The sequence below is a fragment of the Macrotis lagotis genome, chromosome 1 (assembly GCF_037893015.1).
Source record: "Macrotis lagotis isolate mMagLag1 chromosome 1, bilby.v1.9.chrom.fasta, whole genome shotgun sequence".
In the NCBI taxonomy this organism is placed as follows: domain Eukaryota; kingdom Metazoa; phylum Chordata; class Mammalia; order Peramelemorphia; family Peramelidae; genus Macrotis; species Macrotis lagotis.
Genome location: NC_133658.1, coordinates 296941708 through 296962758, shown reverse-complemented (window position 1 = coordinate 296962758; position 21051 = coordinate 296941708). Strand labels below are relative to the sequence as shown.

Sequence of the window (21051 nt, the reverse complement as noted above, 5' to 3'; positions counted from 1 at the left end):
TACAAATGAGGAAACTGAGCCAAGAGAACTTGAGTGCTATATTCAAGGTCCCAGAAGTAGCAAGCAGCAGAACCAGGCCCTGAGCCCAATTCTCCATATCTGAATTACACTTTCCACTGTTCCATACTGCCTCCTTCTAAGGACCCCATTCCACCCCATTAACTCTCATCAGGATGAATGAATATATCATGTGGGTCATCCACATGCATCTTGAATCTTATTCTTACTATCATTTTCAGTTTTTTCAGTTGACATGGAAATAGGAATGTGTGGCAAAATGAAAAAAATTCATTTTTTGGTTAAAACAATTACATTTTTATTTCCCAAACATTTTTTGTGCAAGTCCAAATAACTCATAATAAAAACCAGTATATTGTCTTCAAAGAGAAATGTGGATTGGTTCAAGTCTGAGAAAGATGTTATGAAAAAATCAAATGGACACTTCACACAGAGAACAGATGGCAAGCAGGCAGCGCTGCTTCCTAAGCTATGAAACACACACAGAACTGTGGCTATAGGAGTTCCTGGGCAAATGTTGCTTCTAAAAACACCAAGAGAGAACATCCTTTTTGTTCCATATTCTACCTCCCTCAACTCCAATTCAGATAACTCATATTTCCTTGGTGCTTTCCAACTGTTCTCACCAAAGCACCACAAGGAAGACACTGGAAGGAGCTTACTCCCTATTCTCCAAAGAAGTTTGAGAGAATTTCATTCTAGTAGAGAAGAGAGGGCAAGAAGTAGAAGGAAAACACCAAGATTATTAGATAATTATAAACTAATTTCTACTCTGAACTTACAGGTCTGAGAAACAAAGAGACCTAAGGGACACACTCCCTAGTTCTCTGACCCTGGGCATCTCTATCTTTTCACCTCTCCAGGTCACAATTTCCTCATCTGCAAACTGGAAACAATACCGAGTTCAAAGAAGTATTGTGAGCAGAAAACTTTGCATATATGAGTCCTCTGTTTTTATTTGAGCTATGTTTTCATCAGGATAGAAAGCCTGAGAATGGTAAGCTCTCTAGATTCACTAGGGGAGGGAGTACAAGGAGGGGTATGAGACAGTCAGTGACTACCAAGGGTCACATGAACAGGATCACAGAGGCAGGGCTTCAGTTTGGGTATTCTTAGTTTCTCAAATGAATTTGATCATCATCATCAACAACAACATCATCTAGTCCAATCCCTTTTTACAGGGAAGGGAACTGAGGCCCAAGGAGAAAAATGATTTCCAAAGATCATATACTGAGTTCACACCTAAAGTTAGAGATGAGGCCAGAAGCTTGATGAGACTCTTGACCCATCCAGGGAGCCACTCCTACAGTTCTCCCCATCAGATTCACCTTCCTAATTGCATTCTATTCTGAGGAATGGGTCAACATTTCACTATTCTGGCACTGGTGGAAAATGAGCTGTTCCACATAATGGACTTCCAAGTAACTGAAATTTCCTACTTTTATGTGCCATGTCTTCTTTTTAATCTCGCTCATCTTGCCACCCCAAAAGAGCAATTTTCTTAAACTTATTATACATCTCTGCTTTCTCATTCCCAACAATTAAAGTGATATAACCTTTTCTTGGGGGCTCTTTATCACTACAGTCATCCTTATTGTTTAGGACCTTAAAAGAGTGATGACTTTACACGGTCTGGCCATTGAGCCTTCCTGGGGGTTTTGTGCCTACACTTAATGATAGCAGAAAGTCAGGTTTTATGTTCTGCCCATCATTTTTCTGATTTCCCTTTCATACTCTCAGGATACCTTCAGTGCTTCTAATCTGCTACCTTACTTTATACACAATTCTAAAGTTATGGACACAAAGCTGGCTCTGCACCTCATCTATGCTTGGATGCCTTTTTTTCAGAGGGAGCCAGGCACTGGGAAAACAAAGTTCAGATGAGACCAGCTGGATGCAGTCACTTCCAGGCAACTGAAGCATCTCACAGAAATGACTCAATCTCATGAAGCAGTTATTAGTTAGCTCTTATTTATATAGTACCTGGAAATCACAAAATGATTTAAATCTATATCCATAAGCTATCTGAATGATCAAGTTATTTTCTGTCTTTGTAGCCCTGGTAACAGGCCCTGGGTCTGAATAGTATATGTGTATAATATTTGGGGGATAGAAATGAATTTCATTGATCCTTCTAATAATCATAGAAGGTGGTTGTACGAGGACTAAGATGAAGAAATTGAGGCTAAATAAGGCTATGTTTGCCCAAGGTCACATGGGCATTATATGGCAAAAATGGTACTCCAAACACCATGTTTTTTACAAGCTTGCTGCTACTTCTAGTAAAGTGGAAAAGAAATTATTTATTACTTCAGACCCTGATCTGATCTTCTTGGGCTAAACATTGGAGCCTGTATAAAGGCAGGTGCTGACTGAGTGTGGAGACATGGATACAATGTGCAGAGTTCCATAGGTAACCAGACAGCACAGCACATATCCCCTTCTTCATTGCCAGCCAGGGCCTCCCCACCCAAAAGCAGAGACTATATCTTGGGGGAGTTGGATCAGGGCCCTTTCAACATGGCAAAGCTACTTACAGTAACAGGTAGATCTAGAGGATTAAGGAGCTTCTCCTGCCGGCAGAGAGCAGAAAGCACAGAGAGAGGCAGACAGGAATTAGCTTTCAGCTTAAGAGCAAAACAAGTACTGGGAAGGAAGAGGTTAACACAGCAAAGCCAAACAAGGACAGACATAGACAGATGCAATGACACCCCCAGTCCTCCAGCCAAGAGTGTCAAAGGATTTGGATAGTCCCAAGTGGATTTGGACTGGCACAATTATGAGAATAAATGATAATAACAACCTGGTATTTGGATAGCATTGGAATCTAATTCTCTCTAGTACTTTACAGCTATTAATTAACTCCATCCTCATTAACAACTTTTGACCTAAACAGGACAGAGATCATTACATACATATTCATTTTATAGATGGGAAAAATTGAGGATCAAAGAGGGCTCATTATTGGTAGGTCAACAAAGTAGCTTCAAACAAACTCCCTTAAAGTCCTCTATTCTGTCTTTCCAAGAAAGACTCTAAGGTCCCAACTTGATTGTCCCAGTCCTTGAAATCTGGGGATCTGGCTCTATCCCATGTCTTGTTTCTTGAATAAACAATTTCTCCAAAAGAGGTATAGTGCCATTGTTGGTGCTAGAAGGGAAGATTTAAATTCTCAATTTTACATTGGGGAAGTTGAGGCCCAGCCAGGATATGTGAGAATTCCTCTTATTCTTGAAAAGGACTTCATACCCTCATTTCCCCTTGATATGAAGATATTCCTTAGAACTTGGAAGACAGATCATGAATATGGCAGGAAACTTATAGGACATAGAACATTAGGGTTGGGAAGCAGAAGTCATCTGATCTAACTACCTCTCCTCTGACAAATGAGGAAATGGAGTCCAGAGAAGGTAAGCAACTTGCCTAAGGTCACCCAGGCACAGCCAGAATTCAAACCTAGATCATTTGACTCCAAATCCATTACTTTTCCATTACTCCATGCTATTTCAGCACATGAAGGATGAGATGAATTTTGGCTTTCCTTTGTAGGGTAAAATTCTCTTAAGAACCTATATGTTGGGGCGGCTAGGTGGCATAGTGGATAAAGCACCGGCCTTGGAGCCAGGAGTACCTGGGTTCAAATCCGGTCTCAGACACTTAATAATTACCTAGCTGTGTGGCCTTGGTTGGGCAAGCCACTTAACCCCGTTTGCCTTACAAAAAAAAAAAAACCTAAATAAAAAAAAACCTATATGTTTCAGATAAGATAGTAGCTGACTAAAAAAGAGTGAAAAAGCTATTTTTAAAAGGGAGCAAAATAAATAAATAATAAAAGGTAGTCACACACCTGTCTCTTGTCCTCAGGTGCCTTCAGGAAAAGTGCATTAATCAGTGCAATGGCATAAGTTTGAATCTCCTGATTAGAGCTGTGAGAAGACAGAAAACAGAGGGGTTACTACCAGATTCTAATGGATAGGATAATATTTAGGTAAGATTTTTTAAAAATTATTTTTATTTATTTAATTAAATATTTCCCAATTATACATAAAAGGAATTTTAAACAATGAGTTTTTTAAAAATTTTGAATTCCACATTCTCTCCCTCCCATCTCTCTAACTCCTTGAGAAGGCAAGCAATTTGCTTTCAATTATACATATGATTATACATGCATGCAAAACATTTCCATAAGTCACATTGCAAAAGAAAACACAAAATAAAACTATACAAATAAAGTTAAAAACAGAATGAATACATCAGTTCTCTCTAGATGTGGATGATGTTTTTCATCATGGGTCTTTTGGAATTGTCTTGGATCACAGTAGCTCTTTCAAAGTTGACCATTATTTCAATATTGCTATTACTGTTCTAGTTCTATTCACTTCAATTTACATCAGTTCACTTAAGTCTTCCCAAGTTTTTCTGAAATTATCTTGGTCATCACTGCTTATATAGTACAATAGCATTCCATAACAATCATATTCCCCAACTTATGGGCATTCCCTCAATTTCCACCACAAAAAGAGCTGCCAGGGATATTTTTTGTACATTGTAGGTCCTTTCCTCTTTTCTATGATCTCTTTGGATTTCAGATCTAGTGGTATTACTGGTAAGAGAGTCTTTAGTTTCCTAGCCTTTAGTGCATAATTTCAGAATGGTTGGACCAGTTCACAACATTCCTTCTAGATTTGACATTTTCCTTTTCTGTCACATAAATTAATCCAATATGTTTGAGGTGCTTTAATTTGCATTTCTCTAATTAGCAGTGATCTAGAGCATGTTTTTCATGGGACTATTGATAACTTAGATTGCTTATTCTGAAAACTGTTCATATTCTGTGACCACTTACCAACTGGGGAATGGTTCTTATTTTTATAAATTTAGTTTAGTTCCTTACATATTTGAGAAATGAGGCATTTATCTTAAAAACAATGCAAATTCCTCACCCCCCCTCACCATTTCCTGATTTTCTTCTAATTCTGGCTACCTTTCAAATTCATGTAATCAAAATTATCTATTTTACTTCTGTAATCTTGTTTGGTCATAAACTCTTTAGGGAAGATTTTGAAAAGATTTTGAAAAAAGGACCAAAAAAGGACAACAAAATAACCCTAACCTAACTACTTCTGACCTGAATACAGGCTCTAGACCAAGTCTGATCTGGTTCAGTTTGGTGGTTCAGACTGAAGATTAGAAGGAAATGTGACAGTGATAAGATTATCTAACAATTAAAAGAAAAGAAGTTTACTTAACAATGGAGCATGGAAGGGACATTTAGCAAGAATATAGTATTGGAGGCAGCTAGGTGGCGCAGTGGATAGAGCACCAGCCCTGGAGTCAGGAGTACCTGATTTCAAATAAGGCCTCAGACACTTAATAATTACCTAGCTGTGTAGCCTTGGGCAAGCCACTTAACCCCATTTGCCTTGCAAAAACCTAAAAAAAAAAAAAAAAACAGTACTGGTTGAGGTAGATGAAATTCCCAACTGTTTTCTCCAGGCAGAAATGCTTCTGGTCAGAATTGTATCTTGATTAACAGCAGTGGGATAACCATCAAGTCTGAGGGGTTTCTACTTTTTCTAGACTGAGTTTTTTATAACTTAGGTGACTAGGATGTTAAATTTTGCTGAAACTTTGCTTCATTGAACCATTCAAGCCTTGAAGACAACCTAGACCAGCCTACATGAAAAGGCACCAAACAGACATTGCTCCTATTTCATGAGGTATAAAATAAGAGTCTCCTGGTCTCCTTTACTAAGCCCAGAACAAGAAAGATACAGCTATTTTCTTTGATAGCCCTCACTTCAATCTCATAGATTCTTCAAATGTAAGAGCTGTAAGGGATTTTAAAATTAGCAGTAAAGTAAGAGTCTCAATTTATAAGCAGGAAAACAAGCCTCAAGAGATCAAGTAATACACCCAAGGTCACACAGCTAGTTAGTAGCAAAGTCAGGACCTGAACACAGGTCTCCTGGTTCTCAAAACAGTGCTCTTCCCAACGCATTTTGCCACATTCTCATGGAAAAAAGGAAAGGAAGGGTTTAAGTGTTTATTAAGCACCAATATGTGCCAAGCATTGTGCTTAGTCCTCACATTTCAGCCTCATAACCATCCTGAGAGGAAAATGCCATTATTATCCCCATTTTGCAATTTAGGAAACTGAGGCAGATAGATGTTAAGTGACTTTTCCAGGGTGACAGAACTATACTAAGAATCTAATTCTTCTTAGGGATTATCAGTTAAATCAAAGGGAAAAAAAAGGGCCCAAATGTACAAATATATTAATAATAGCTTTTTCTGTGGTGATAAAGAATTGAATATAAGGGGATTCCCAGCCACAAGGGAACGGCTAAACAAACTTTGGTAATTGCAGACCACTGTGCTATTAATAATGAAAGGGATGATTTCAGAGAAACCTTAAAAGACCTGTATGAACTGCTGCAGAAAAAAAGAAAAAAAAGTAAGCAGAACCAGGAAAACAAGGTATACATCCACATTATACAAGTGAATAATTTTGAAAAACTTAAGAATTCTAAAGAATTCAATGACAATTATGATCTTACAGGGCCTTGGAGTGATGAGGCATATGGACAAAATTCCACAGATAGGTGATGGGCTCAAGATGCAGAATGAGAGATTAACATGATCAATGTGGGAAATTATTTTGTGTGACTACTTATTTGTTTTACAAGGTTTTGTTTTTCTTTTATTTTTTTCCTTCTTTCTGGGGAACAGGGAAGTTAAGGAGATGGAAAGGAAAAATAAAAACTTGCTAACTGAAAACAATTTAATTTTAAAAAGAATTAGCAGTTCTAATAATGTTTGTCCTTCATTTTCAGAAAAGATCACAAAACAGGGAGATGCCATGAGAAGCACATGAATTGGATTGGGGGGGGGGGGAAGCTGTGCTAAGTCACTAGTTTCCTCCAGAGCCATCTAGGTCCAGTGGCCAGATATGGTCAGGAAGACTGGAGAGGGCTCTGGATGTGAGGCAATCAGGGTGAAGTGATTTGCCCAAGATCACACAGCTAGTTAGACTCAAGTGTCTTGAGGCTGGATTTGAACTCCTATCCTCCTGAATCCAAGGCCACTGCTCTATCCACTGTACCACTTAACTGCCCTAAAAAAGAAGTAGCTGTTAACACTGAACCAGCTATCTTGGTTTCCACCATTACTAGTCAGGTAATAGGCCTAGTCTCTTTACAGACAAAACAGAATGCAGAAAGCTAAGATGATTAATGAAGTATGAAGCCAGGAGCTATAATTCACATTTGTATAGCACTTCATGGTTTAAAAAAATGCTCTTCACATGAGCAAGTGCAAGGATCACTACCTCCATTTTAGTGATGAAAAAATTCAGGCTCAGGGTGACAGAGGGGCTTGTTCACAGTTGTGTGGCTAGGACATGTTTTGCCTTTAAGCTCAGTTTCTTTCCACTGCACCACATCTGCCTCAGAACAGCTCAGGGTCAATTTCCTAGTCTACTGCTTAACTCAATGAATCTGCTTGCTTGTTTGTTCTGCAAATTCTGGTAAAATATCCAATGCTGGGCTAACAGACAAAGATGGGAACTGCAAAGAGAATAAAGCACATGATATCCTGCCTTTTAGTGGGAGTGGTGTATCAGAGCTAGTTTAAAGTATAATCAAGGGGCCCATACAAAGCTGTCCACATCCTCTGGACACTGCTTTATCAGGATCCTGACAATTCTGACTATGCCATTGGGGATAGAGCAAAGGTCAGGAAGGAATCATTGATGGGTAAGTGTTGATTTGCAGATCAGCTGAAATGAAGAAAAGAGGAAGCAATAATGGTAGTATTCCCAGGCGTTTACCTGTTTCATTTGCTGGGGAAAATATTTATAGAATGTAATAATAGTTATCACTTAAATAGTGCTTTACAAAATGATCTCCTTGGAGCCTCACAACATTCCTGATATAATAATGCAACTATTATATCCAGGTTTTACAGATGAGGAAACCAAGCCTCAGAGACTTAGTTCTGTGACTCTGGGAAACCAACCTGCCTTGGTTTCCTCAACTGTAAAATGTGGGTAATAACAGCACCTACTTCCCAGGGTGTTGTAAGAATCAAAAGATATAGCATTTGTAAAGGTCTTAGGTACAATGCCTGACCCAGAGTAAGCACTTAATACATGTTTATCTCCTTCCTTTCTTCACTGATGACTTGTTAATATATGCAAGAACTGGGATTTGAACTTGGGTTCTCTAATTCCAAATTTATCGTTCTCTTTACCCTAACACTTATCTATTACATTAACTAGCCTGAGCCCCAGGGTTATCGTAAGGAAAACATTATAAAGCATAAAACACTAGACATGTGGGGGCTGAACCACAGTTGCTCTTGGCAGTAAATCCCCTCAGGGCAAGTCCTGGTTGCACCAGCTTCCTCTCACCCCTAGCCCTTTGAACAGGACTGGGGAAGGGGAAATAGGGGCAGTACATGCACTGGGCAAATATTATTTTGAATGAACCAAAAAGCCAGCAGTTTAAAATCATCCCAGAGGAGAGATAGGAGTGAAACCTGAAAACTGACACAGTAAAAGGCAGTGTCTCTTACTCACACCTGGAGATGAGAGATGAGTTGACCCACGGTGATCTCCTCAGCAATTTTCTGGTACAGGCTCTGACTGTTCAAGACCATGCTCTCCAAGATGGCTAATGACCGCTGCAGAATGGACACATCCACCATGGGCTGGCTCACATATCCAGCAATCTAAACCCAGAAAGAAGGGAGCAAACACATCCACAGATTCAGGTAGTGTGCTAGGACACTGCTGACTCTTGACAGGTTGGGTTTAAAAGGCTAGAATTCCAGAAGCTACCTCTTTCCTCCTGGACATCAGAGGTCCAGTCTGGGTATGCTGCTATTTGCTTTATGACTACATGGTTCAAACTGACAAGACTTGGTTTCTATAGATATGGGTAGAGTCTCAGATAAAAAAAGATTTTACCAAGCAAGCAAATAATGCTCTCTTCTCAATGATAACACTTTGAGATCAAAAGTGCAGAATTCATAATAGGAACTAAAGTATAGATAAGAAGGTAGATCAATTGGGGAAAGGACATTAAAATATGATCTGAAGATTAAAGGAATCAATTAAAAAAATGAAAACAAAGGTAAAGAAAGGGGATTTTACATTACTGGAAGCTCATTTCATCCATTGAACCAGTATAGCCCAAATACATTCTTTTTTAAAAATGTATCATTCTTCTGTACATTTATTACCAGAAATCTCCACAAAATCTTGGAATAGAAAAGAATCCAAGAAATTATCCAGTTCTCCTAATAAGCAATTCCCTCTACTAGACACTTAGCCTCCCTAGGTCTCACCTTCCTCATCTGAAAAAGATGGGGGTTGGAGTAGACAACTGCTTGGTTCCTGAATGAAGATCCCAGCTAAGTGGTCACCAAGCTTCTGTCTGAAAATTCCTAATGATGAAAGGCAGCCCATTCCCTTGCAGACAACTCTAACTATTAACTATCAACAAGTTCTTATTTTGAGAGAAAATCTGCCTCTAAGCAACTTCATTGCATTGGCCTTAATTCTGACCATGCAGAACAAGTCTCATCCCTCTTCATTTTGGTCTAAGACAGTTCATCTTGTCAATGCCCCTCCTAAAACATAATGCCAAAAACAGGGACCATGTCTATTTCCTCTGTGCCATGGGCATGTACACACACACACACACACACACACAAAAGCATTGTATTACCCTATAAACTGACATACTCACAGAATACAAACACTTAAAACCATATTTACATTTCAAGTCTCTGCTCTTCAATGGAAGCACACCAGTATGTCAAAGTCCTTTCAAAATGTGGTTACTCAGAACTGAATACTATTCTCAAGGCATGACTACACCAAAGTAAAAATGTTTTCTAAGTTCTAGTCTGATGATCTTGGAACTACCTGCCTTCATGGATACCTTCCTAGGCAGAAAGAACATCATCTCAGCACCAAGACCCATTAAGCAGCAGATGGTAGGCACTTGGGAAGGGAAGGCACAGAGCAGGGGGTCCTCACCTGCTTAATGAAGGTGATCGAAACCATGTCCCAGGAGACAATGCCATGGTCCATGAGTTCCAGGAAGGCAGTCAGGGTGAATGCCAGCATCTCACTGTAACTAAGTTGTGTGAGAAACATAAACAAACATTCAGAATAAGTAGTCAAAGCAGGAAGACAATTTTTAACCACCACAATCATTTCCCCTTACATCTTCTTGCTACCCCCACCCCTCCAATCTTGACTCCTTCCTTCATTTCCCCCATTTTACAAATGGGAATAATTTTACAAATGGAATAATGTTGAATAAAGCCCTTTGTGGATGTCTTTCCCCCAACTTTTCTACACCCTTTTGTGTCTTCCCTCATGAAGAAAATAATTTCCTTGAAGGCAGGGGTCTCTTTCTCCCTAACTTTTCTACACCCTGTTTTCCCTCATGAGAGAATAAATTCCTTGAAGGTATGGACTACCTTTCTTTGGGGTTTCTGTATCCCCAGTGCCTAATTAGCATAGGACTTGGCACTAAGTACTTAGAAATGCTTCTGGTGTTTAAAATGTTACATAAATTAATTAAAATTATTTTGTCCAAGCACCTTATTTTAGAGATGAAGCAACTAAGGGACAGAGAGAAATGCAAACTAGAGGATTTAGAACTGAAAAGATCTAGTCTTACCAGTGGCAAAGAGGTCAAAACAGATGAACAAACAGTTCTCAAGGGAAGAATTACAGACTATAAAACAGTCAAATGAAATACTATTCCTTAAGCATTCCATTTATCTAAAACTACCAAGAAGCATTATATGAAATGGGAATAAGCCAATAAGATTGGGGTGAAACAAGAAATACTGCTCCATATCACTAAGCGAAGTATAAATCAAAATTCTGAGGTTTCATTTCACACCTTGCATATTAGCAAAGGTGACAAAAACAGGAATACTCAATGTTGGGGAGTTGGAGGGGGAGTTGTGGAAAGACAGGCTCACTATTGGTGGATTTGTGAATTGATCCAACCATTATGGAAATTAATGCAGAGTGCAAATTAAATTAGAATTTAGTCACTTAAAAAAATGACTAAGATTTATATCCTTTGACCCAGAAATTTCACCACTAGATTTATAAACCCCAAGGATGTCAAAGATAGAAAGGATTCATGAATAACAAAATGTTTAGAGGAAAACCTTTATATACCTTAGCTAAATAAATTTTGATCCATGTAATGGAATATTGCTAAATTGTAGAAACAAATATTGAGAATTCAGAGAAGCAAAGAAATACATATGAATAGATGCAAAATGAAGTCAGCAAAATAAAGAAAACAACACACAATGACTTATAACAATGTAAAAGAGGGGAAACAATGAAGCAATACTGAATAAACATAATCAACAAGTGTGGCTCTGAAGATGAGAAAAGAAAATGCCCCCTTCCCCATTGCACAAAAGCTGAGGAATATGGGTAGGGAGCCCTGAGAAAACTGAAAAATTTGATTGATTCATGGACCTTGCTAGTTTAGCTGAACTATCTTTTGACCTCCTTTGTAATTCTTTGTTACAAGGGATTGCTCTCTGGGAGGGAAAAGGGAAAGAGATGTGTTTAGAAATGAAGATGACATTAAAAATGAGATGTCTAAACTTTTCAAATGACAGGTATCATTGAGTCTAAACTCCTCAATTTATAGATGAGAAAACTAAGGCCCAGTGATAAGGTGGTATTGAGTTATTGGCAGAACTAGGAATAGAATCCAGGGTTCTACAATTAAGTCTGGTACTTTTTCCACTCTATACAATGAGCCTAATAAACTCCTGACCCTTGTAACTCCCAAAGCTCAAGGACAGAACCCAATTCTTCCCTAACATGCAGATAGCAAGAGCTTGGTGACAACTATTGAGGTTCATCCAAGGCCTCAACAATTTCCTTTCTGTAGCTAAGGCATCAGAGAACCCCTGTAGGCAAAAAGATTTAAAATATGCACCCAGTCAAAGTGTTGAGCTTAGTTGCAATTTTCAGTGCGTGAATCATCAGTAGTATATATGAAAATCTCAAATAAAACATTCCAATATTTCTCAGGACAGTCAAACCTGAAAGACTTCTGACTTTAACTTTATAAGCTAAGGTCCATAAAGCCTCCAAATGAAGGATGTGAGAACAGATTGTTGCTGATGATACTCTAAGGTACCATTTCTTTTTTTAAAAAATTTATTTGTTTTCATCCACATGCACATGCATATTTCCAAGTTACAAAATTTCCCTCCACTCTTCCATCCCACCCCACTCCCCCTCAGCAGAGAAGAGTCAGGTTAACATTTTACATACACATTTTGTTAAACATATACAAATTATTAATTTTTGGCATGAGGAATTAGGATTAAGGGAAAGAGACATACGAGATAATTTTTATAAAGTGCTCATCAGATACGAAAGGTTGTTTTTTTCTGTGTTTTGTTTTGTTTTTCTTCCTCTGGTTAGGGATAATACAGTCCATAACCAGTCAAATACAATTGTCCTAGCTCTCTGGACTGTCAAGAGGAGTTGCTTCCATCGAGGTTGTTCATCTCATAATGTTGTTGTTGACATGTACATTGTTCTCTTGGTTCTACTCCCTTTGCTCAGCATCAGATCCTGTAAGCCATTGCATGCTTCTCTAGAGTCCAAACATTTATGGATTTTTAAAGAACAGCAGAATTCCATAGTATTCGTATACCATAACTTGTTTAGCCATTACCCAATTGATGGGCATCCCCTCAATTTCCAATTCTTTGCCACTACAAAAGAGCTGTTATGAATATTTTGGAACATAAAGGGCTTTTCCCATTTTTTATAATTTCTTCTGGATATAGACCTAGAATTGGAATTGCTGGATCAAAAGGTATGAACACTTTTATTGCCCTTTGAGCATAGTTCCATACTGCTCCATATTATATGCTCTTTGAGCATAGTTCCATATTGCACTCCAGAAAGGTTGGATCCATTCACAACTCCACCAGCAATGCATCATGTCCCAATCCTCCTACAACCTCTCCAACATTGATCATTTTCCCTTTTTTCTCATTTTGACTAATCTAACAGATGTGAGGTGATACCTCATTGTTATTTTAATTTGCATTTCTCTAATCAATAGTGATTTGGAACATTTTTTTTAGGTTTGGTTTTTTTTTTTTTTGCAAGGCAATGGGGTTAAGTGGCTTGCTCAAAAAGCCATACAGCTAGGTAATTATTAAGTGTCTGAGGCCGGATTTGAACTCAGGTATCCTGACTCCAGGGCCAGTGCTCTATCCACTGCACCACCTAGCTGCCCAAATTTGGAGCATTTTTTCAAATGATCATACATAGCTTTAATTTCTTCATTTGAAAACTGTCTATTCATATTCTTTGACCCTTTATCAGTTGGGGAATGACTTGTGATCTTATAAATTTGATGCAATTCTCTATGTATTTAAGAAATGAGACCTTTACCAGAACTCCTGGTTGTGTAGATTGTTTCCAAACTTTCTGCTTTCCTTCTAATTTTGGCAGCATGGATTTTGTTAGTTCATAAACTTCTTAATTTAATATAGTCAAAATCATTCATTTTGCAGTTTATAATGTGCTGTAATTCTTGTTTGGTCATAAATCTATAGTACCACTTCCTAGGTTGTTCACATTAACAATGAAGAACTGGGAAGACTGTACAGTGTTGAAAGAACACATTAAATAGGTTTTGGCTAGGGGTTGCAGGGTAGAGGTGGTACCAACCAGCATGGAGAGAAGAGAGGGGTGTGTCTGTGTGTGCATGTGTGTGTGTGTAAATGGCTAGACCAATGGATATACAGCAACATGGATATAGAATGAAGGGTTACAAGCCTTTTCCCTCCATCTCTCACTTCTGTCTGTCCCAGCAAATTATCAGCTATGTTGAAAATTAATCTCCAGTATCTTTGTGTGTTTATGTGTGTGAGAGTATGTTTGCGGACCAATGAATATCCAGCAACACCCTCTCCCTCCTCTCTCACTTCTGTGTGTCCCAGCAAATTATCAACTATATTGAATACTGGATTTCAATATCTCTGAATTCCTATTGTAGTTGTCTGTGACAGTCATTTGACTCATTATCATATTTTATCTCTTGTACTTATGAACCATGTAATGACATCATATCATTTAATTCTAAACCTTCATCAGAAAATGGAGATAATAGGGGCAGCTAGATGGCACAGTGGATAGAGCATTGACCCTGGAGTCAGGAGGACTTGAGTTCAAGTCTGATCTGACACTTAATAATTATCCAGCTGTGTGACCTTGGGCAAGTCACTTAACCCCACTGCCTTGCAAAAAGAAAAAAAAAAGAAAAATAGAGATAATAATAACCCGTCTCTCAGAGTCATTGTGAACAAAGTGCTTTGTAAATTAGGATACACTCAGTTAATGTTGAGTTATTATTATTATTCTTATTTGGCTGTTCATATAAGACTTACCTCCCCAACTAGACTGAGGGTAGAATCCAAGAATTTCTTAAAGGTCAATTCATATAGTAATCATACTATAAATACTTATTAGATGAATTAATGAATGATGACAAAAGGAAGTGTAATAATTATTACCTCAATTTGAGGAAACTGAAATCCAAATAGCTTTAAATGATTTGCCCAAAAGCATAGAGCTAGTCTCTGTCAGAGGAAGGATTTAAATCTAGCTCTACTAACAAGTTCAATGTTGTTGTTATACTACAACACCACTTCTCATCTCAGAAAGCCTTCAAGATGGGGCTTGTGACATACTTACTGGGACAAAAGCTTGGTGCCACTCTCCACCAGCCTCGTTAACACCATGATTCCTTCCATGTTGATGAATTCAGTGGCAAAGGTCACATCAGCAGAAAGTTTAGCCAATTCCTTCATAGCATCCAGCCGAGTCTCCATGTTAGATGACTGTGTCCTCTCCATAAGCTGGCGTGCAGCCCGGGACTACAAGACCAGAAAACAAGAGAGTTACTAAACCTGCCAACTTTTTCTTCATCTGCTCCTTGTGACGGAGCCCTAAAGAACCCAGGCTAAAACAGAGCTTTCTTTCCATTAATTCAATTTGAGGCAAGTCAGCTGTCTTTATCAATGGTAAATTCTGTGCAAGGCCTGGGGATTATCAAATTAAAAAAACACAAAAACTGTCCTCAAAAAGTTTACAATCTAGAAAAGGGGATATGACAAGCACAATTAATATGATACAAGGTAGAATGCAACATGAACAAAGGAGAGTCAAAGGAAAATGCTATAAGAAATCTGGGGAAGAAAAAGAATCACTTCTAGCTAGGAAAGCAGACAAAATTACATGGAGGAGATAACACCTGAGCTAGCCCTTAAAGAAAGGGAATTTCAACAGCAAGTGCAATCCAGGTGTCAGTGATGCTTTGATCTACACAAAGAGAGAATTTGAGATTAAATTGGAAGAGACAATGGGATGAGGTAGTCCAATATGGCTAGAGTGGAAAATTTGTGAGGAGTAAATAGAAATAATATTAAAAAGATAAGCTGAAGCCTGAACGTGAAAAATTTTAAATACAAGGCTAAGGAAAGGGTAGTCAGTACTACTAGTGATAAGAAGTCACTCAATCTTTGAGTAATGAAGTGACTTGGTCAGATTTTCCCTCAAGCATGGTTATTTTGGCAGCTAAGTGAGGTTAGTTTGGAGGGGAGAGACTGGAGGCAGGAAGAACAGTTGGGCCATTATTATAATAGTCCAAATGAGTAGTAATAAAAGCCTTAAAGACTGTGGGAGTAGAAAGGAGGGGGTTTGATGGAAGACAGATCAATTCATGTCCTTCTCATATTTTGCCATGAGAAAAAAGTATAACGCTAGAAAAGGGTTCTTAATAAAATGCTTTATAAAAACAAGTATTCCTCTACCTTGAGTAAACAACAAATAGTAATATACTGCTTATTACTAAGGCAGCCTGAAATTCTGAAACAACTTTGGGTTAGAAGACCTAGCTTCTAGTCCTGTCTAGGTCACTTTATAGAAATTCACTCTCTGGGCCTCAATATATATTTCTGTAAAAGAGGGATTCTAATAATACTACCTGTCAATCTATCATCAACTAGTTACTGAACACCTACTGTGCCAAGAATTATGCTGGGTGTGGGGAAACAAAGACAAAAGTGAAATAGTCTTTGCCGGGGCAGCTAGGTGGAGCAGTGGATAGGACACTGGCCTTGGAGTCAGGAGGATCTGAGTTCAAATCTAGTCTCAGACACTTAAAAAAATTACCTAGCTGTGTGACCTTGGACAACTCACTTAATGCCTTGAAGAAAAAAAACTACCCCCCAAAAAAGAAATAGCCCTTGCCCTCAAGGAGCTTACATTCTATAAGATGTACTATCATTCACATAACACCATTCTAGCCAACTACTTCCCAGAACCAAATGAGATCACGTATGCAATGAAATACAAATGCAGATGAGTGATTTCCACTTTCTTTGCTAATATTCATCTAGATTTCTTAAAGAATGTCTCAAGAATATCATGGAAGCCAAGCTAACCTCCACAGGTTTTTGACTGTGATGCCAAGGAGGCAAAAGCCTCCCTCTACATTACAGTATATTCCCTCAGTCAAATCACTTTTTTGCTGCCCATACTTCAACGTTCATCTGCCTCTTTCAGGAGGCCTTTGCCTCCCTAGTCCTCTAAAATATGTATCTCTAATATGACCCAACCCAGAGTTACAACCAACTGGACCCCAACAATGTATCTACTTCTATCATATCATCTCCCCCATAAAAACAAAAGCTCTTTGAAGAGAGGGATTGCTTCACTGTAACATTGTTCCCCCTTGATGAGTGACTGAAGGAATCAAAACACCCACATAGTGTGTGTCAGATCCTGTGCTCAACAACAGTGACATACAGATGATAAAACAAGAAATTTATTGTCTAATCAAGGATAGAGAACATGTATAAAAATAAATGAGCTAAAATGCAATTATAGCAAATAAACAATCTAGACAAAGCATTCTAGGAAACTGCATTTCCTACTATGTCAGACCAATACTAAATTCATAATAAGTCCTTCACTATTTGGTGAATCCAGAATTCACTGGTTGCTCATCACCTCTACTTCTTAGCCTCTCCTCTCTTTCTTTTTCTTTTCTTTTTTTTAAAAAGGTTTTTACCAGGCAAATGGGGTTAAGTGGCTTGCCCAAGGCCACACAGCTAGGTAATTTTAAGTGTCTGAGACCAGATTTGAACCCAGATACTCCTGACTCCAGGGCTGGTGGCTTTATCCACTACGCCACCTAGCCGCCCCCTCTTTCTTTTTCAAGAATAGAATCCCCTAATTCTTTTTGTAATTCTATGTTTTAAAGTGGAGAAGTACTGATCTTTAAGATGTAGGTGGTGACAAAAATTTTGAGAACCATCAAACCATATTGCAGAAACTACCTCAGTGCCACACAAGTCATATTTCCATCACTGGTCTTTCGAGCCAGCACCATGGCAATATTTCTATTTTAGAAAACTGACCTCAACAGAGATTCTGAAAAATGTTCCCATTTGCTCTAGAAAAGAATCTGGCACCCAGTTTACATTCAAAGTCAGAATAATTCAAGAGAGAGATGAAGCTTTCAATCACTGGCTTGACCTAAGAACTTATGGTGACAAATAGATTACCTACCGGTGAAATGGCCAACTGCAAGATCGTCCCATTTTTTATGTCACTTCGGGTCTAAGCAAAAAGAAAGAAGTAAAAAGTAAGAATGCAATACGGCTAGTTTTGAAGCTAACAAGGTCAACAAGGGTTTGCTTTGTTAAAGAATGATGTAATAGACTCTGGCAAATCTCTCTGCACAGCACAACAGGCTGCTACTGTCTCTGCTCAGACCCATAGAACTGAGGAAGAAAAGATTTCCAATCAACAGGGGCAGACAGAGACAGTATGGTGTAGCAGTGCCAACAATGGACTAGGATTTAAGAGACCTAGATCCCAGTTCCAGCTCTGTCAATGTTTTGCCCTGTGACCTTGGACAAGTCACTGAATCTCCCTCTTTAAGTTACAGTTTTCTTAATGGTAAAATGAGGAAGAATAAACTAAATTATCTTTAGAATCCCTGTGAGTTCTGACAAGTTATGTATCAATAATCCCTTCTAGCACTGACACACCAAGTTCATAAAATCATTCCAAGGTGTATCATCCAAAAAGGTAATCTAAAAATAATAGACTATCTCTGGTCTATGATTTAAGGCTACATAGATATCTGACATACTGCGAACTGTGGTTCAAGGTATAGTACTATCTAATCAGAAAAGAATTCTACACTCTACATATGGGATGCACATATATGGCTGCCTCCTAGAAAACTTACCTTCAGAGCACAGACTCAAACTCCCTCTCTATCTGCTCCTTCTCCAGTACTAACCTGTTCAGTGATATATAGCTGGGGACCATCTGCATATCGGAGAGTGTAGTACTCAGGGTTTGGTAGTGACCACCTGGTTAAGAGGACAAAAAAACAAAACCAAACCATACATATACATATAGAACCAGTATCTGCCCCAAACAACTGATCTTGCTCCTTATTCATTCTTTAAAAGATATGGCTCTTAAAAAGTACTCTTTTGAAATCAAATTCCCATGTCTTGTTATTAATGAATGTCTATTAAATGGAATCATATCACACTGTAAGTGCACCAAGTTTATTTTCTGTGAAGTATTTTTTATCTGCCTAATTATAGACTATGTTTCCAGTTGTGCCATTGAACCAAGGGGTAGAAACATAAAGAAGAGTATCTTAGTAAAGTGGAGGAAGAAACAGAAGCAATTGTGCCATATTACAGACCACCTAGCTAGAAGTAATAGATGGAAAATTTCAGGAAGCACATCAAAATCTTGGCAGTGACATACAATGGTAATGAGAGATTTCAATTATTAGACATCTACTGGAGCCCTCTCGCTAGAAAAAGCAGAGCAACTAATAACATATTAATTTACTTTAATAATCATCTCCATTCCAGAATAACTTTCTATTAGCTTACTTTTTTTTTTAAGGTTTTTTGGCAAGGCAAATGGGGTTAAAGTGGCTTGCCCAAGGCCACACAGCTAGGTAATTATTAAGCGTCTGAGACCGGATTTGAACCCAGGTATTCCTGACTCCAAGGCCGGTGCTTTATCCACTATGCCACCTAGCCGCCCCCACAGTTTACTTTTTGAAGAATGAAATTAAGCTAATAAACAGAAACCAGTTGCTGGACTAGAAATGATGTAAACCTTGAGGGATGTGCATATTCTCTCCTAGAGTTTGTAAAGGAAAAGCAGCAGAAAGACAGTTGTAAGTCTGCCACAGAGCTTAGATCTGGGGAAAGTAGATTTTAGAAAGGGCTACATAGAGTCTTATGGACCAAAATTTCTTTGGGGAAGCCAGTCCAAAAGGGGTAAGAAACATGTAAGAATAAAATTCTGAAGACAGAAAGGAACCAAAACCCAAAGACTTATGTTAATAAAGAAAGAACTCATCAATCAACTTAGATTTTTTAAAAATGAAAATACTTTAAAAAAATGCATGCATAGGTAGGTAAAGAAATCTGAATAAAGAATTTAGCCCACTCCTGTAAAAAATTAGTTCAGAAATAGCTGAAGTTGGAAGAAGGAAAACAAGGTTTTTTAAAAAACCAGTATTAGGGGCTAGGTAGACTAAAGGCAGTATAAGATGACAGTCTCTAAAGGAGAGAATGATGACTGATGAGAAAGTAAGTAGAATTGCTTAATTATTATTCTACTTTGTTTCTCTAAGGATATTCTATATGCTGTCTGGAAATGACAAAACAGGAATGGCAGTCTGTGTCCCTAAGACACAGAGTAAGAAAATAACTAGTGTCTTTGATAAAAATCAAACCATATCCTCTGTACTGAAAAAACAGGTAGATATGATTGCTAGGACTGAGTCTAGGCCATGGTCAGGATCAGTGATGTCTCAAAACTTTTGGAGAAGGGAGAACTGATGCCCAACTAGTCAAAAGCAAATGCTGTCACAATCTTCATAAAAGGAAGAGAGTGGACAAATTATAGACCAATGACTTTGATTCCTAGGAAAATGCTATAACACATTATTAAAGAAATGGTCAATGAATGTCTAGAAAAGGAAGAGTGATTTCACCACGGGCTACACTAAAAATAGTTCAAATCAAACAAACATTAATTTCTTTTCTAACTTGGTCATTGAACTAGTTGAGAGGGGAATTCTTTGTGTGTGTGTGTGTGTGTGTGTGTGTGTGTGTATTTCACCTAATCATCTGTCTTCATATTATTCTTGTAGAAAGGATAAAATTGAGGCTAGATAGGAGTGTTCCAGGGAGCTGTACTTAGCCTAATATGATGAGTATTTCTACCAATGGTATACACAGCCTGATGAAATTTACATGTGACACAAACTGTAAGGATAGCTAATATTAGGGAAGCAAGTGTGGATCCAAAAAAGAGCCTCATTTTGAAGACAGAGTCTATGACTTTAATGGTATAGGGATTCCCAATAAGAAAAGTCCCTCTCCAACGAAGAGTGATTACTTGCAACTGGGACCTACTTCACAACTTAAAGAATTCTCTGGGGTCCTGAGAAGTTTAATGAATTGATTAGGATTGTACAGACAGCATGTATCAGAAACAGGCCTTTAATTCAAGTCTTCCTGACTCCAAGGCTAGTCCTCTACTCACTATGCTATCCTGCCTAGGAAGCTGAAATTTAATGGACATAATTTTGCCATGGGTAAAAGTAGCAGAAATGTCTAGTTTTACTGTCACTTCATTTCTGGAGCAATTAAAGCTTGTTATTCTAGTAGTCTGCTCCTCTTCCCCTAACCTTCTTTTTTAAAAATGTACTAAGTTCTTATTTTCTAACTGCTGAATACTGTATTGGATTTTTTTTAACAGATCATATTTATTTCACTATTTTTGTAGAAGACTGTTAATCTTGATTGTATTTTTGTATTTTTAAAGCTTCTTCACTTTTGTTCCCCAAATGTACATATTGCTGCCCAAAAGTATGACTGTGA

At 38.1% G+C, this 21051-nt stretch overlaps 1 protein-coding gene across 4 annotated transcripts in view; it reads right to left on the bottom strand.

The window, feature by feature from the left end:
* Nucleotides 1–21051, bottom strand: part of ELMO2 (engulfment and cell motility 2) — a 67901-nt gene that overhangs the window by 20517 nt on the left and 26333 nt on the right. For all 4 annotated transcript variants that reach the window (XM_074211199.1, XM_074211201.1, XM_074211200.1 and 1 more), the window contains 6 exons: nt 18426–18498; nt 17684–17734; nt 14804–14985; nt 10067–10166; nt 8600–8751; nt 3866–3944 (listed from right to left, as the gene is read on the bottom strand). In XM_074211199.1, coding sequence (XP_074067300.1) covers nt 3866–3944; nt 8600–8751; nt 10067–10166; nt 14804–14985; nt 17684–17734; nt 18426–18498 — 637 coding nt within the window. The remainder of the gene's footprint in view (nt 1–3865; nt 3945–8599; nt 8752–10066; nt 10167–14803; nt 14986–17683; nt 17735–18425; nt 18499–21051) is intronic.